Source organism: Aspergillus sclerotioniger, assembly GCF_003184525.1.
Source record: "Aspergillus sclerotioniger CBS 115572 chromosome Unknown BO94scaffold_12, whole genome shotgun sequence".
In the NCBI taxonomy this organism is placed as follows: domain Eukaryota; kingdom Fungi; phylum Ascomycota; class Eurotiomycetes; order Eurotiales; family Aspergillaceae; genus Aspergillus; species Aspergillus sclerotioniger.
The window spans coordinates 673,305-689,093 of NW_020291002.1; the positions used below are offsets into that span (position 1 = coordinate 673,305).

The 15,789-nt window shown below is 51.5% G+C and overlaps 6 protein-coding genes and 1 non-coding gene across 7 annotated transcripts; 2 read left to right on the forward strand and 5 right to left on the reverse strand.

The window, feature by feature from the left end:
• Positions 1-371: 371 nt before the first annotated feature.
• Positions 372-1,646, forward strand: BO94DRAFT_491307 (putative CUE domain protein; the record flags this gene model as incomplete). The annotated part of the gene is made up of 1 exon (XM_025609151.1): positions 372-1,646. A coding segment is annotated over one exon (1,275 nt), but the record flags the coding sequence as incomplete, so codon positions are not given.
• Positions 1,647-2,207: 561 nt separating this feature from the next.
• BO94DRAFT_50918 (uncharacterized protein) lies at positions 2,208-2,973 on the reverse strand. Its single transcript, XM_025609691.1, has one exon. It carries the CDS (start codon positions 2,852-2,854, stop codon positions 2,432-2,434), a length of 423 nt encoding a protein of 140 aa, XP_025468126.1. The 5' UTR covers positions 2,855-2,973; the 3' UTR covers positions 2,208-2,431.
• Positions 2,756-4,392, reverse strand: BO94DRAFT_50939 (putative ubiquitin-conjugating enzyme). Its single transcript, XM_025609700.1, has 4 exons — positions 4,068-4,392; positions 3,922-4,016; positions 3,099-3,859; positions 2,756-3,050 (listed from the first exon to the last, which is right to left on the reverse strand). Exons 1-4 carry the CDS (start codon positions 4,127-4,129, stop codon positions 2,967-2,969), a joined length of 1,002 nt encoding a protein of 333 aa, XP_025468127.1. The 5' UTR covers positions 4,130-4,392; the 3' UTR covers positions 2,756-2,966.
• On the reverse strand, positions 4,366-5,556 carry BO94DRAFT_545848 (uncharacterized protein; the record flags this gene model as incomplete). Its single annotated transcript, XM_025613263.1, has 2 exons — positions 4,366-4,973; positions 5,064-5,556. 2 exons carry the CDS (start codon positions 5,554-5,556, stop codon positions 4,366-4,368), a joined length of 1,101 nt encoding a protein of 366 aa, XP_025468128.1.
• A 384-nt stretch (positions 5,557-5,940) lies between these two features.
• BO94DRAFT_534670 (putative homeobox and C2H2 transcription factor) lies at positions 5,941-9,160 on the reverse strand. Its single transcript, XM_025611602.1, has one exon. The coding sequence runs from the start codon at positions 8,696-8,698 to the stop codon at positions 6,185-6,187; it is 2,514 nt and encodes an 837-aa protein (XP_025468129.1). The 5' UTR covers positions 8,699-9,160; the 3' UTR covers positions 5,941-6,184.
• A 1,474-nt stretch (positions 9,161-10,634) lies between these two features.
• On the reverse strand, positions 10,635-10,706 carry BO94DRAFT_t152. Its single transcript has one exon. It is a non-coding gene; the product is annotated as a tRNA-Glu (tRNA).
• Positions 10,707-10,974: 268 nt separating this feature from the next.
• Positions 10,975-15,650, forward strand: BO94DRAFT_515732 (bifunctional urea carboxylase/allophanate hydrolase). The gene is made up of 9 exons (XM_025609931.1): positions 10,975-11,510; positions 11,560-11,679; positions 11,743-12,016; positions 12,069-12,789; positions 12,840-14,140; positions 14,195-14,348; positions 14,397-14,826; positions 14,877-15,280; positions 15,341-15,650. The coding sequence occupies exons 1-9, from the start codon at positions 11,440-11,442 to the stop codon at positions 15,577-15,579; spliced, it is 3,714 nt and encodes a 1,237-aa protein (XP_025468130.1). The 5' UTR covers positions 10,975-11,439; the 3' UTR covers positions 15,580-15,650.
• The last annotated feature ends 139 nt before the right edge of the window (positions 15,651-15,789 follow it).

Below are 15,789 nucleotides of genomic sequence, written 5' to 3' on the forward strand. Positions count from 1 at the left end.
CAGAAGCCGCCCGCGATTTGGGGGGATTATAATCCAGGCGATTGTCGGGATCTCTGCCGTGAGATTTTAAGAGGTTCTGCAAGCATCTAACTCTAGTGGGCCTTGCCATCGTTTTATACCACTCTAGTGCGAAGAGATCGTTAGTCCTAGATATATACGCAACGATCTCTATGCACCTAGTCGTCCTTAGCCCGTGCCTTAGGACCCGATGACGTAGGGCGCTGATTGGCCACTTCGATAGCAATCACGTGGCGATTAGGATAGGCTGTTTCTTGTTTCTGGTTCTTCCAAACCTTCACCTTCTCCTCGTCCTTCCATCCCGGCTTTCATCTTTCACTCATGGCTCTCAGTCTGACCGCCCGGTCCTCTCCATGGATCGCTTCGTCTCCAAGAAGAGGCCTCGGAGCCCCCAAACTCCAATTCCTCAGGATGAGGACTCCACCGACCTGAAGTTAACTCTTCTGATGTCACTCTTCCCCGACATGGCCCTGGACGCATTGATGGAAATCCTGGTTTCCAGCAGTGGCTGTGTGGAAACAGCCTCGGCCATCATCAAGGCCCAGGCACCCCCCGCCAAGAAACGTGTGCCTGTCCCAGGGACGCCAGCAATTCAAACTTCCCTTGCCTCTCATATCCAATTCCCCACCTCCACCAACCGAACCCTGCCACCTAAAGGGACCTCACTCCACCTCTACTCCCCCACTGACATAGCCACTTACACTCCCTGCACCCTCATCCACAACTTCCTTCCATCTGCCCAGGCAAACGCCCTCCTTATCGAACTCCTCGCCGAATCCCCGCATTTCTTCCGTCCCCAATTCCAGCTCTTCTCCCGCACCGTCTCCAGCCCCCATTCCTCCAGCATCTACGTCTCCACACCTGAAGAACACCACCAACATACCTCCGAATACACCTACGGCGGCACCTACCGCTCCAACGTTCGCCAACTCACCCCACACATGCGCGCCGTCTCCGCTCGCGTCCAAATCGCCGTGAACGAACACATCCGCCTCCGTCCAAAACTCCCCTTCCAGTCCCCCCAGCCATGGACCCCTAACGCCGCTTTCGTCAACTGCTACGCCGGCCCGGCAGAAAGCGTAGGGTATCATTCCGATGAACTCACTTATCTCGGTCCCCGTCCTATCATCGGCAGCTTGAGTCTCGGCGTGGAGAGGGAATTCCGGCTCCGGAAAATCGTCCCGGACGATGACGAGGAAACACAAACGCACGGGCAAATATCCATCCACCTTCCTCATAACTCCCTCCTCATCATGCATGCTGAGATGCAAGAGGAATGGAAACATGCCATCGCGCCAGCGAAGAGTATTACGCTGCATCCGGTGTCCGGGAATAAACGGATTAATATCACGTATCGATGGTATCGGGACTCGTTGCATCCGAGGTATACCCCGCGATGTCAGTGTGGGGAACATACGATCTTGCGATGTGTGCAGAGGAAGCAGGAGACCAAGGGACGGTATATGTGGATGTGCTATGCGGGGTTTGCTCCCGGGAAGACTGGGTGTGGGTATTTTCAGTGGGCTGAGTTTGATGATGATGGGGAGCCGGTGTGGGAGGGGAGATCGAGTGAGGGGAGTGGGGAGGAGGCTCCGAGGTTGAGGAACTTTGTGGAGGACGAAGTGAAGGGGGGCAATAATGAGGCTGGGATATAAACGAGATAATTGTATATATGATTGATGAACAGTGATACCCCTGCTTTATGACTGTTTTGATATTACCGCGTCTTAGAATACTGGTTACGATATCCATGTCTAATTGGAACAAATAAATGTGAAAGCATCCTGGACAATGATCTACGTAGAATTGTTGAACGACCGAAGCAGTAAGCCAGTGTTGACATGCACAGTCTAATCCAAACCAGCGCAAAGCAATTGCTAACAGGCAAGTCCCATACACACTTAACTCCTAGACTCCCGAAAGTGCAAATCAATAAGGGATAGTACATACTCCCATAAGCAACCATGCAGTGTAACCGATGACTCAATCACATATCCACCAGCATCCCTTTAAGCATGTAGATAAGCATCTCCTTCTGTGTGTGCACTTAAAAGGCATAGGGAGTTCTCGTTGGTCTTAGGCCAATTCAGATGGTAGGTAATCAGGCATTTCGCGCAACAGTGAGTCGAAACCATACCGGTTTGAAGATATCCGAGTAGCGGCATTCAGGCATCGTGCTTGTGTGTCTGTACCAACTTGATGACAGAAGGCAAACACCCCAACCGCACAAGCACCTCGAGACTCGATGATAATCTCGCATCCGCAAATCTTCGAACCTTGACGGAAAGTTCCTTGTCCGATCAGTTCGGTCTCCACCATTCCGACTGCCCATTGACATACAACCAATATCATATGACCAACTGCAGTTCAACACTCCTCTCCTTCTATGCGAACCGTAAACTGCCAGCCCCACTCAAATCTCATCCCTCCCCCTCAACGGCTCCTGATAAGCAGGCGGAGCATTCCTCCCCTGCTCTAGATCCGGTTGCGAGGTACGTTTCCCTTTCGACCGATCCTGTGGCTTGACCCAGAACACCCAGGTGACTGATTTCCGTGCGCTCCAGAATTCAGAGCATGCTAGGGCGACGGCGAGGATGCTGCAGATGACGACGATGGGGACGAGAACTAGGAGGATGACTGTGATGGAGGATTTGTATTGTGAATACCAATTAGACATGTTGGGTATTATGTGGGGGTAATGTGAGATGGATGGATTGGGTATGTTTGTTTGTTTGGGAGTAAATATGGTGAGGTAAGTAAATCTAGATGGTGTCTCTAGACCGAAGGAGAGGGTGTTGAGTGGCCGAGTCGGTAGGTTTGTCAATGCGACGTGCATTGTTGGCAGGTGCGATGGACCAGCGAGTCACCATGACGGTCTAGAATGCGTTCGATTGGGATGAGGTCAGGGCTGAGCCAGAATTGTTTCTATTATGGGTATATAGGTTGAGTTATTCGTGCACTTCCTCGGTGCGCGGGATCATCATCTCCTTGACGGATGCTAGGGTGGTTGGGTCGAGTCGACTGAAGCGAATCTGTAGACTGTCAGTAACCATATCGCAGAGTAGCGTTTGGCTTCATACCATCTCCTCAACTCCGCCCCGGTTTGCATTCCCAAACAACATCGCATCCGAACTACTAGCCTCGATTTCATTTTGCACCCGTCTAGCCCAGATTCCATCCCAATGCCAGTCCCCGGGGGACCTCGCCTGCGGGCTCCCCTTCTTCGAGCCACTCAACGCCGCAGAGCTTCTACTCCCCTTCCGATGAGCCTTCCACGCATGCCACGCGCTCGGATTCCCCGCCGCTTCCAACGGTAACGAGTCCAGAACGGCCTCATCATCGAACGTAGACCGAATGTAATCCAACAGCACCGATACCGGGACAGTTTTCCTGGGTTCGACCGGTCTCCCAATCGGGGACGGGATGACCGCCTCTCCTACTTCACTCTCGTCTTCTGATTTGAACTGGGGCTCGGGCGACTCAGCAGAGTTGTCCTCAGACACGTTCTCCTTGCAAAGACTCCCGGATACACCTTCACTAACGGTCGAATTGCGGGCACTGGTATCACGGTGTGAAGAAACTGAGCTCAACCCTGCCCGCTTTGCCCGACCGAACCAGTGTGGGAATCCATGCCGTAGACTGAACCCGCCAGGGGGTAGCCGCTCGTCGTCTGTCGCGCTGACTGGATCCTCGCTAGAAGCGCCGGTGCTGAATGTATATGTGGTGAGGGGCACGATCAAGGGGTGGAAGACGTCGGTGGCGAAGTTCACTAGGGGAGGCATGTCGGGATAGGAGGTGGGGAAACGGATTTGGAAGCGGAGGACGGCGGAGGCATAGGGTCCTGGGACAGTATCGCAATCAGCTTTTAGCTCTGGGATACGTGCAAAAGACGATGTAACTCACCACAGCGAACGAAAATCACACCCAGCCAGAGGGTTGGGTCGCCTGGGCTAAGGCTCATGTAAGTTCCCGGAGGAGCGGCATGTTGTAAACTTGCGCTGCGAGGGAGTCAACACCGGTGATCAGTCGGGTGGGATTGACAGGCTCACAATTCCAGGAGAAGCTGCTGTTTGCGGAGAGCGGGGATGTTGGGTAAACGAGAGGTCGACATGGTGGTGAAAATGGTGGTCGGAAGTGGTCAGGGGCGCCGCGAGTGAAGAGAGGATCGAGAAGAGTCGGCGCCGCTTATGTCCGCTATCTCCGGCCGGTTCTCGACTTTTCGAATCCCCTCCAGGATAACATGAGTCAGTACTTTAGATATCTTTCATAATATCATGTCGCATTAACAGTCTATCCCTATGGTTGGTCATATTCATCCCTTCAATGTGGTCGTCTTATAGTGCACAGTCATCTCTGCGACGCCTGCATAGATGCCCCTTCCATCTCAGCATTTGGTCGGATGAGACCCATCATTATCATGCCCTCTCCCATTCCCTCATGAATCCCACCTGCAATGCCTTCCACCCACCAGGCTGCCAGATTCGACAAGGTTGCGCCCACTTTTCCTTCATTGAAATTCAAAATCGCGGACCCAAGATTCACACCCCCTCTACCCAGACTATGAGCCGTTGTTATAGCACGTTCCGTGATCTGATGTGATCGTTCGTATTCATACATAATGCGCATAAGGACTTTGACATGCGGCATGAAGAATTGCACAAGGAGGAAGAACTTGATGATACTGGAAGCCAACAGACGGTGAAGATACGACCTCTCCGGTGGATATGGTGGATGCCTATCCCCTGCAGGTGTTCCCGTCTTGACAGGCGCAGGCAAAGCTTCTCTCACATCTGCAGGGAGATTGTGCTGGATTGTCCTGACCTCGTCATCCGTCATGTCCGCTGGGAGGCCGTCAAGCAGATAGCCCAGAGCATTAATGTACAACAAGCGGGCTAACCGGTTGTCGCATTGATGCTGTTGAGCTTCACGGGTGGCATTTTGAAGGAGGCCAATGGCTGGACTTCATGTTAGCCAAGCTGGTCCTCGAACAACAGCTCTCGTCTGCCTTTCATGGAGCAGAAGTAAGACGGGTGAGCATAACAAACCAGGGACTATTCGATTCCATCGCAATCCGGAATCCACCTCATACTTGGAATTCACTGGAGTAAACACATCATCAGGTCTACTACCTGCGAGACTAGATGCCTCGGTATAGCCCTGTCCTTCAAAGACAGACGAGGCGTACAAGTCTCGGCCATTACTGGCACTGCTTGCGGTACTAGGACGCTGGAAGGGAGACTCTGGAGGAATATCCGGCAGCGGCCTCACATACTTCAATCCCGAATTATCAGAAGAAAGTCGCATCGAGCGCATCGAGCCATTTCGGGAGTCGCCAGCCGAAGGCGCTTTGGCGCTGGACTTGACGTCGGATCTTACAAGTCGATGCATTGAACAATACAGACTAGGAAGCCGTCGTCGAATGGATGCCGGAATCACAGGGGAGAATACTGTGAGCACTTGCTGGTATACCATCGTGTCACTCAATGCTGCGAGATCGTCTATGCCGTCCATGCCGTCCATTCCGTCCATGTCGTCCATGTTGCAAGGGTGGACGAGGGGCAAACCATGAAATGGTGGTGATAGCGTATTTCTGACGCAAAGAACGATAACCTTTGGCTATGGAAAAAGTCACTTGCCGTCTGGCCATCGGTCGGTGCACATGGCTAGGTAAGACATGACAAGCAGGTGCTTGTGCAGGGCGTGGGAAAAGTTCCGAACGACTCCCGGCGGCGGCTTTCACATGTCAGCCGATGCCCCCCTCCGATAAGGCGCACATTCTAGACCCGGGGCCGGGATTGGCTGGGGATGATTAAGAAGGGGTGGCCAATCGGATCGGGCTCCTGGTTCTACGCCCTGTGACAACACTAAATGCTACGTTGTGCGCCCTACTATTACTACTACTGCTACATGCAAGGAGCACCTCGGCAAAGTCCACAAGAATAGGGTATATTAACTGTCGCAGTCTCCAGTACATATCCAATTCCCTCCACAAAATGAAAGACTCCAGTTAAAAAGGGCGAGAACACGCTCGGAACAAAGGGCTCTTCAACAAACACAATCATAGGGGAAAGGAAAGCTTTTAATCCCAGGGCCCACCAGTCATGACTATCTACACTTGCCATATCAACCCCATGACACCCCTCATCGATTGCCATTATGCCGCATTTCATACCCCATGCATACCCGGATAGCCCTGGTCGGGAGTATCGGGCATGAACACATCCGGGCTCCGTGTACTAGGGATAGCAATCGGGACAGAAGTAGGGTTGGTTACAGGCAAAGGCTTTCCAGCTGGGTGTTGTTCTCCAGCCTCGCGTCTAATGCTGTCTTCAAAGCTTAAGCCCTGCAAATCGTCCAACGGCAACTCGTCATACCGCTCATTCAGCTGTTTCAAAAAGTCGGGGTCAAACCCCATTTGCACAAACTGGTCAACCGAACCACTCAGAGGCGTTGAAAGAGATACCGCACCAGCAGATAGGCTGCCTCCCCAGTCGGCAGACAGTCGGGAATAGGGTCTGGATGGAAGGAAGCTCGAACTTTCCGCATAGCTGCCAGTAGAGCTGCCAGGGGCGCTGGCAGCCGCTGAAGACCGGCCGTTCATAAAGGCGGGGCTCTGGAGGCCAGAACTGGGAGTCAAGGGGCTGAATGTCCGTTGTTGGGGGTAAAGAGACCTGGCCGATAGGTTGGTTTCAGCGGGCGGTTGCCTTAAACCATCAGAAGCAGCGAACGGTGGTCGCATACCCAAGTCGGCGAACTGGATATGCTCAGAGCCTGGAATGATCTCGACTCCAGCATCCCGCTTCAGAAGGCTAAGCCAAACTGGATTGTCGGCACACGTCTGATTCCACAGGTCGTCGCTTCCGTAGATGATCTGCCGGCCTTGGTCTTGTATCATACGATCCGTGGGGATGACACCAACAGCCATTTGGTTGTGGATGTATGCAGTGAGTTCACGCTGCAGGCGACCATAACAGTTAGCATCCTCCGGTCTGGCCAAACCAGACATTTCCTCAGAAGTGGGCGGTTTGAAAGGATTGAGGGTCTTCTGTTCGCCTCCAATGAGGTACGGTGGCATTGCGTTCTCTACCAGGCTCTGGACAAACGGCTCAAAGCCCCAATCCCCCTGCCATTGAGCCATGGTGCTGCCATTCTTGAAGTGGGAGGCTAAATGGTCGACACGATCTTTCCAGGTTGTAAGTCCCAACCCACAGAAGCCACATCGAGACTTGAGTTCGACCATGGTGCTCCTCCAGGCGTCCATTGAGGGGTCAAACTTCACGTTGTGCATCAGCCTCAAATGCTGGTTGAGATGATCCTTCCGGTAAAAGGATCGCTCCGCAGGCGTTTTCTCTTGACAGGTACTGTAGTTGTGTGATTCCAGGTGATCATTGTTTGGGTTGACAGCCATACAGAACACACAGCGATTGGTGCCATCAATGGAGACCACACCACCCAACGGCGAGCAAGTCCACTTTTCGAGAGCTAAGTGTAGCGACTTCTCATGACGCTGCCAGTCATACTTGGTTTGAAAGCAGTCGGTGCAGAAGGTACACTGGTATATACGGGCACTTCGTGCCTTCTGCTGATTGAAGGTGTTCACCGGCAGTGAGGGCTTGCGACGACGACGGCGTTCCTTCCGCTCCATCGAACCAAAGGACCCGAGAGAGGATCGGTGGGAGAAAGCAGAGGCAAAGGAGAGGTCAGATAAGGAAGAGCGACTGGCCGAGCGACTTGTCTCCTGACTGCTAACCGAGGGAGCATGTAACAGATTGGAGTTGGCATGGCTTGAGTCATTGCTAGACCCAGTCTTCCGAGAAAGGGAGCGCACGTGACCCGGCCTGGAGGAGCGCTGTCGCTCATGATTCAGGTCGGTACTAACCAGGGCTCGCAGAATATCAGAGGTGGCAGCAGGTTCGTTTTCCGGGGGCGAGTGTTTCCAACGCTCCAGGGGTGTCATGTATGCAACGTCCACGCCTTGTTGGCCAGGAATGTCAATTGCGCCCGTCGCGGAAGGATTGCTGGGCGGAGCGGGACGGACTTTGCCGCGTCGTCGAGCATTGGCAAGCCAGTTGGAGATCTGGATTCTCTTCAGTCCCGTGCGTTGCTGTAACTCGTCCTTCTCATGCTCCGTGGGATACGGGTGCTCGCTATGCTCCTGGAGCCAGGTCTTGAGGATGCGGACCGCTTCACGCGACAGTCGGGAATTGCTTTTCCTCGCTCGACTGTCGACATCTTCGGCGATGTAGGAGAGAGACTTGAGTGCTTTCTTCCCGGTCAACCCACCAGTGTGGATGTAGGCATTCTCATTGATCGGGTGTAATGTGTCCAGGAACTTGCCTCGCGCCGGAGCGTGAGTGAAGCTGCATTCTCGATAGAGCGAAATGCAACAGGTGCAACCACTTTGGCGCATAACGCCACTCTTCGCAACGAAGCAATCCAGACCCATATGCCTGCAAAAGTCGCATGGGTCTTTGGAACGGCTCATCGGCTGGACTCCATTATCCAGCGTGCCAGAGTCCTGCTCCGGCAGGTCGTTGGGAAACTCTAGGCTCTGTTCTTGAAACAGGGCATTGAAGTTCTCCACCGCCTCGTTCTCATCGAGCTCGATGTTGTCCGAAGCAACATCATCTTCGCGCGCATGGGAGTCATATGAGGCCTCATCGAAATCGAAGTACTCCATCCTTGGGTGGAGGGCTTGGTGGTAGGGCTTCAATGTATGTTTTAAGGTACGTTCGATTTATGGTTACAGGACGTGAGAAGGTGATCTCATCCCAGGTTGAGGCGCGGGGAAGCAGAAGAGTGATGATGGTAAAGAAATGGGAGGATCAAGTCAGAAGTGGAATGAGCAAGCGCCAACAACGGAGGTAGACTATGTTTTTCGTCTGGGGTATCAAAAGCATGCCGGAACGGACAACCCTGCTAGCATGTTCCACCCGTCCAGCGATAGGAGTTGGACGCAGGATCCTTCGTGGACCTGCCCTTGGGGGGTAACTGTTAGCCTGCGAGCCTGCCAGCACTAACAGGGTTCCCAAGGGAGGGTGTGAGACTGATGCATGGGCGTCGTGTTCGGTCCAGCCGGCTTGGCCGATGATTGACCCATTTTGCGGACGCTGGGCGTGAGAATGTCCGGAGAAAACAGTGTGGTCCGACGAGACAGACGACCATTCGATGGGGAAAAAAAATGGATCACTGCACGCACCTGCGCGCCCTTCCATTGACAACGCTTTGCCTCTTCAGGTTACGCCATGTCAGCGCGGCGGGGCTTTGGGCGTGCCGCCTATCCGATTCCGGCAAGCATGAATCATCGCAACGCTTTCGATATCGGCCGCGGCCCCACCTTGGCCCATGGTTCCTTCCCCGTGTTGTCCTTCTATCCAGGAAGGAATCCTATCTCGAGGATTAGGGTAGAACGACTATATTCGAGGTGAACCGGATGCAAGGATAAATTCAACTATCAATCTTGTAGATTATACACGACTACGCAGCCAGAAGATGCAGGGAGGTCATACGAAACAATTGAGCCGTTTAATCTCTGCAAAGAGAGGCTAGGAGCACCATCATGTAACCATCAATTACATGGAGGTGCTGAGGTATACATGTGGACAAGACTGTAAACCGTACGTGACTTATCTTTCTGATAGGACATCTACACTCACTGAAGATTCTACACGGAGAGGCTTTGGCTAAGGTAATCAGCAACCACATTTATGAAACAGGCATCTTCTAAGAAGTACAGTGATAGAGTCATTATAGCCATATTGAAGGTTTAGTGGTCGACAATGATAAAGTCTGCCACATGGGGTGGAGAGTAGTCTGGTGGAGATGAGGGTTGTATTGATGACCATTTACTGTTATGGTATGGTCCTTAGTCTCCTGGATTCAAGCTCAACTGCATCACTCATTATTCATTATTCCTCCATGAATACATAACTCGTCAGAGAATCGATTACGACATGGGATGGAACAGTGTATAAAAGATGGGCTGAGCCGCGATCCAAACGCAAACCTCTTGCATTTCGATAGAGAAGCATCCCAACTGGATTGGTGTTAGTTAGTACATAGGAAGTAGTAAACAATAATGATAGAGCGGAGAGGGGTGGACCCAGCTCCGGCCGGGTCTACTGCCCATGCAAGTTGGACCCTTTCCGCAGGGTAAAGCATGTTTTCTTAGTTTCTAGCTCTTCAGCTAGATGTTATCATAGGGATTTTCGCGGCATTCGAATATTCTCTCATGTAAAGTTGGCTACTAATCCATCGGTCTTCGTGACTAGATTCAAAGGGAACTCGTAGGCTTTACCGCCCCTCAACACGAGAACAGTTTATCATTCATCTAAAGTAGTAACGATAGTTCACTGCCATGCTAGCCGACGTATGCAGACTTGACCTGAAGGATATGGTAGGAATTCAGTGTGTTGATTCGTAGGTTCCTTATATAGAAGTCTGCTATAGTAGACAAACAAAACGAAGATAGGGCTAGTATATCATGAGCACGATCGCGTGGCCTTTCGAGCCATTGCCAGCCAGGTTCGACTAAGACTTTTAGCAAGGAATTAAGCAACACCCATAAGCACAAGTTGAAAGGTTAAACACGACCAAAAACAAAAAGAGAAATTGAGCTCCGATAGGGGGAATCGAACCCCCGGCTGCCGTGTGAGAGACGGCGATGTTAGCCACTACACCATATCGGATCTTGTTAAAGATTCAGCCTAGCTTTCGTTACATAACACTAATTTAAATTTGGCTCTTCATTTTATCACCTTCATATCATAGTACGACGCGGGATAGATGGGGTTCTCGCCATGCAAAGGGTTGGCTGAGCATGATCCATAGTACAACGGAATTGAAGTCATTGAACCAACGAACTGCCTGGTAGGTTGGGGTAAATGGCGGGGTAATGGCGCCACCCTCCAATTCATGGATTGCTCCGTTGATAGCGAACCACCAGCGGCCACCCCCCTTCAATTATATCTGATAACCAAGATTATTTCAAACCATATATTCATAGCACCGAGTGCCGAACTTGGCACGTTCTCAAAATTGGGAAGCTACTGAACTGCTCCGTTGCCCCGGAGAATCATGCCATGACGCTCGGGCAACAACGCCTACTCAATATCCTGGAAAGATGCACGTATTCGGCTTACGAATCGATAACCGGCATTTAAGGAGTTGAGCACGATTATGGCTTGCTCCCGTGTATTCCTTCTGCAAACTGCAGAGGGGCACCTGAGTCTGGCTTATCAGCGATCTGCGAGGGGTTGACCCCACACATCTCCAATTCTCCAACGACCGTCGATCTACATCATACCTCTTATCTTAGGCTCCCAGTTAACAAGCGGGCACCGATGATAGCTTGAGCTGTCCCTTAAGATAAAAGAGAATCCCGACCCGCCAGAGCCCCTCATTTTTCATCAGTTGCCTGAAATGGAATCCCTAAAGACATTATTAGTCGCCAATCGTGGCGAAATCGCTGTTAGAATATTGAAGACAGCCAAGTATGGAGTGTCCTCTTACCATCCAGGTTTAGAGTCTAATATCTCACAGGAAACTAAATATTCGAACAATAGTGGTTTATACTGAACCAGATGCTGCTTCCACCCATGTTCACCTGGCAGACGAAGCCGTCCTCCTAACTGGCACACCATCCAAGGCGTACATAGATGGGTGAGGAGTGTTTGATATTCCCCATTCAAGCAAAAGCTAACTATTCATCCTTTGGAACCATAGAGAACAAATAATCCAAATCGCTAAGCGAAACAATGCGGACGCCATCATACCGGGATACGGATTCTTGTCTGAAAATGCGGACTTTGCAAGAGCCGTTGCTAGCTCTGGGATAGCTTTCGTCGGTCCCTCGCCGGAGAGCATTGAGGCTTTTGGGCTAAAACATACTGCCCGAGACCTTGCGACCAAAGCTGGTGTTCCCATCGTGCCTGGCTCACAGGGACTGGTGAAAAGCGAGGACGAAGCTGTTGCAATGGCGAAAGAACTAGGATTTCCGGTATGCCAACTCAGTATCACTTACGACTTGTTGAAATTGACCTCGATCTTAGGTTATGCTGAAAGCTACAGCTGGTGGAGGTGGAATGGGCTTACTCACCTGCAATACAGAGAAAGAAGTTCGAGATTCGTTTCTCACTGTCAGATCCAGAGGCGAGGCACTGTTCAAAAACGCTGGAATTTTCATCGAACGCTATTATCCATCGAGCCACCATATCGAGGTCCAGGTGTTTGGCAATGGTGATGGTAAAGCTATATACATTGGTGAACGTGAATGTTCCATACAGAGAAGACATCAAAAGGTTATAGAAGAATGCCCAAGTCCGTTCGTTGCCAGAAACCCCGGGCTAAGAGAAAGGCTGGGCGACGCTGCTGTCCGTCTCGCGGAGTCGATAAGATATGGCTCCGCTGGAACGATTGAGTACCTCGTGGATGACGCGACTGGGGCATTTTTCTTCCTTGAGATGAATACGCGCCTGCAGGTTGAGCACGGGATAACAGAGCTATGCTATGGGATGGATCTGGTGGAATTGATGTTGAAACAAGCAGACGCTCGGCTTTCAGGAAAGAACGGTGTTGACGCAGCGTATCTTGCCAATCTTCCAGTCCACGCACCGTCCGGTGCTGCCATTGAAGCAAGAGTTTACGCTGAAAATCCGGCCAAGGATTTTACTCCTTGCCCTGGCACACTGCAGACTGTAGAGTGGAAAGAGCTGCCAGGGTCTAGAATCGACACGTGGGTTTATAGAGGTGTCAAAGTGTCGGCGAACTACGGTATGTTGTCTATGAACCAACAGCAGGATGTTCTAACACAAACAATATAGACCCACTGCTTGCGAAAGTCATGTATCACTCCCCAAGCAGAGAGCAAACCATCGAGGGGATGAGAACGATATTAACAGAGTCGCGGATCTGTGGCCCTCCAACAAACCTGGAGTTCTTGGCTGAAGTCCTGGCGGATGACAAGTTCGTTGCTGGCAAAACACTGACAAGGTTCCTGAATGACTTCAAGTACCAACTATCTGCCATTGACGTCGTCTCTGGTGGTGCCTATACGCTGATCGAAGATTGGCCCGGCCGTCCAACCTTGGGGAGGGGCTTTTGTCATTCCGGCCCTATGGATCCAACGGCGTTCCGCATTGCAAATGTACTTGTTGGTAATCCTGTTGGACTAGAGGCACTGGAGATTACATTGAGCGGACCAGAACTGCGATTTTTGGGACCAGCCATCATTTCATTATGTGGTGCTCCAATCGAAGCCAGACTTGATGATACACCCCTTCCGATGTGGTCGAGGGTAAGGGTCTCAGCTGGCCAGCGTTTGAAGATTGGTAAAACCACTGGGAATGGCTGTCGAGCATATCTGGGTGTTTTTGGAGGCTTCTTGAATGTTGCAGAGTGGTTTGGATCCAAATCCACCACTCCGGGGGTTGGAGTAGGAGGCTACCAGGGCAGACAGCTTGCTTCTGGTGATCTCCTTTCAATTACTTCACAGGTGCCAGAAGTCAGCGGCGACCTCCGACTACCGCAGCACCTTATCCCTCAGTATCCTAATCACTGGGAAATTATGGCTATGCCTGGGCCGTATGACGAAGGATACCTTGTCCCAGATAGTATCGATATGCTTTACAGTACAAACTGGAAGGTGTCCCACAACGCGGCTAGAGGAGGCATTCGTCTTCTGGGCCCGAAGCCTACTTGGGCGCGCACAGACGGTGGGGAGGGTGGCGCGCATCCTTCTAATCTGATCGAATATGGATATGCGATAGGATCGCTCAACTGGACCGGTGATGATCCGGTGATATTTCCCGTGGATGCACCGGATCTGGGAGGATTCGTCAGTAGCCATACGATTTGCAAAGCCGATCTATGGAAGCTGGGCCAAGTGAAAGCGGGTGATACTCTGAAGTATCGGGCAACTTCTCTGGAGAATGCGCTGTCTTCTCGCAGGGAAGTAGAGCGGTTTATCGACGAGGTGGCCCAAGGCTGCCATAAGAGTGATTTCACTGGCATTTCACCTGTTAGTAACGATCTAGCTCCGGGGTTGACTGCAGAGAATCGCGGGAGTGGTGTTGTCCACCAGATCCAGGCGAGTGGGAGTCAACCTCTCGTCTCATATCGACAGGTGAGTCTAACCGTCATGTCTGTAGACCACTTAGGTGGCTGATATGTATTCCAGGCCGGTGATGACTACCTCTTGATTGACTATGGCACCAGATCTTTTGATTTGAACCATCGCTGCAGAGTGACTGCTCTAAAAAATGCCTTGACAGAAGGGACTGGTAGCATTACCTTTTCCACTGGGTTGACTTCAATGCTGGGATGTGGAAACTGTAAGCTATGGATCATACGCCGTTCAAGACGTTTACTGACATGGGTAGCTTTGATGCTCTACTATGACGGAACGAAGATCCCACAAAAGAAACTCCTAGCTTACCTTTGTGATATCGAGACAAAGCTCGGTGACCTCAGTCAAGCAAAATTTCCCAGCCGGTTGTTCAAACTCCCGCTTTCCTTCGAGAGCCAAAGACAGAAAGATGCACTCACGCGATACATGGAGACGCAGCGTCCCTACGCCTCCTACCTGCCCGACAACATAGACTTCGTCGCCAAGAACAATGCCTTTAGCAGAGAAGAATTTGAAAGAATCTACCTGACTGCCTCCTTTATGGTCGTTGCGGTGGGGTTTTTCACTGCTCTGCCACTCTCAACCCCAGTCGACCCGCGCCATCGAATGAATTGCCCAAAGATGAACCCCAGCAGAGTCTACACACCCGCCGGCTCAGTGGCCTGGGGTGGCAGCTGCATGTCGTAAGTGCCAATCCACTCACTCGGCCAGCATACACACTAACAGAGAGCAGACTGTACAACGTAGACTCCCCGGGCGGATACCAAATGACAGGCATGACTATCCCCGGCGTCGACATTCTCGGCTCCAAGAAAGGCTACGAAGCCAACCGACCTTGGCTTTTCGAGGATTTCGATCAGATCACATTCTACCGCGTTTCAGAAGAAGAGTACGAAAAGCAGCTCGCCCTCTTCAACAGCGGGCGATACGAATACCAATGGGAAGAAGTAGTCTTCGACATGGCCGAACACAACAAACTCCTCCGCGATACCAAAGACGAGGTCGCAGCAATCCGAAGCAAGCAGCGACAAGCACAGGCAGAGATGGACAAACTCGAGGCCGAGCTTCTTGAACGATGGGCACGGGAGAAAGCAGAAAGAGGTATCCCGATGGACACGGTCGAAAATTTACTGAAAGGTAGATTTCCCTATCTCTTTCCTCACAAACAATACTAATCCCCTCGCCTTATCCACTTAGATCCCGAAATCACCCCCATCGAAGCTCCCCTCAACGCCAACATCTGGAAAGTGGAAGTCAAGGAAGGCGACAAGCTAGATCCCGACCACCTAGTCGTCATACTGGAAGCCATGAAACTAGAAATTGCCCTACGCACCGAGTCCCTCACTGCTGGTTCTACCGTGGAGAAGATCCTAGTCCAGCCGGGTGATTCAATTGAGGCAGGCAAACCTCTAATTCTAGTGAGAGCACAGAAGTGATGTCTCTCCTCTCGGATAATCTCTACACGTCGATCTATATAGCCCTAATAAACAGAGTCCATACATAAGCCCATGCATGTTGTGGCTCAAAAGTAGACTACCTAACTACGTAACCCAGTACAGACAACGTCACCCATACGCATTGCAAAGTATGCAATTCACTCCTTTCATCAGATAAGATCAAACACGTCGACGCGTCCCTAACCTCGT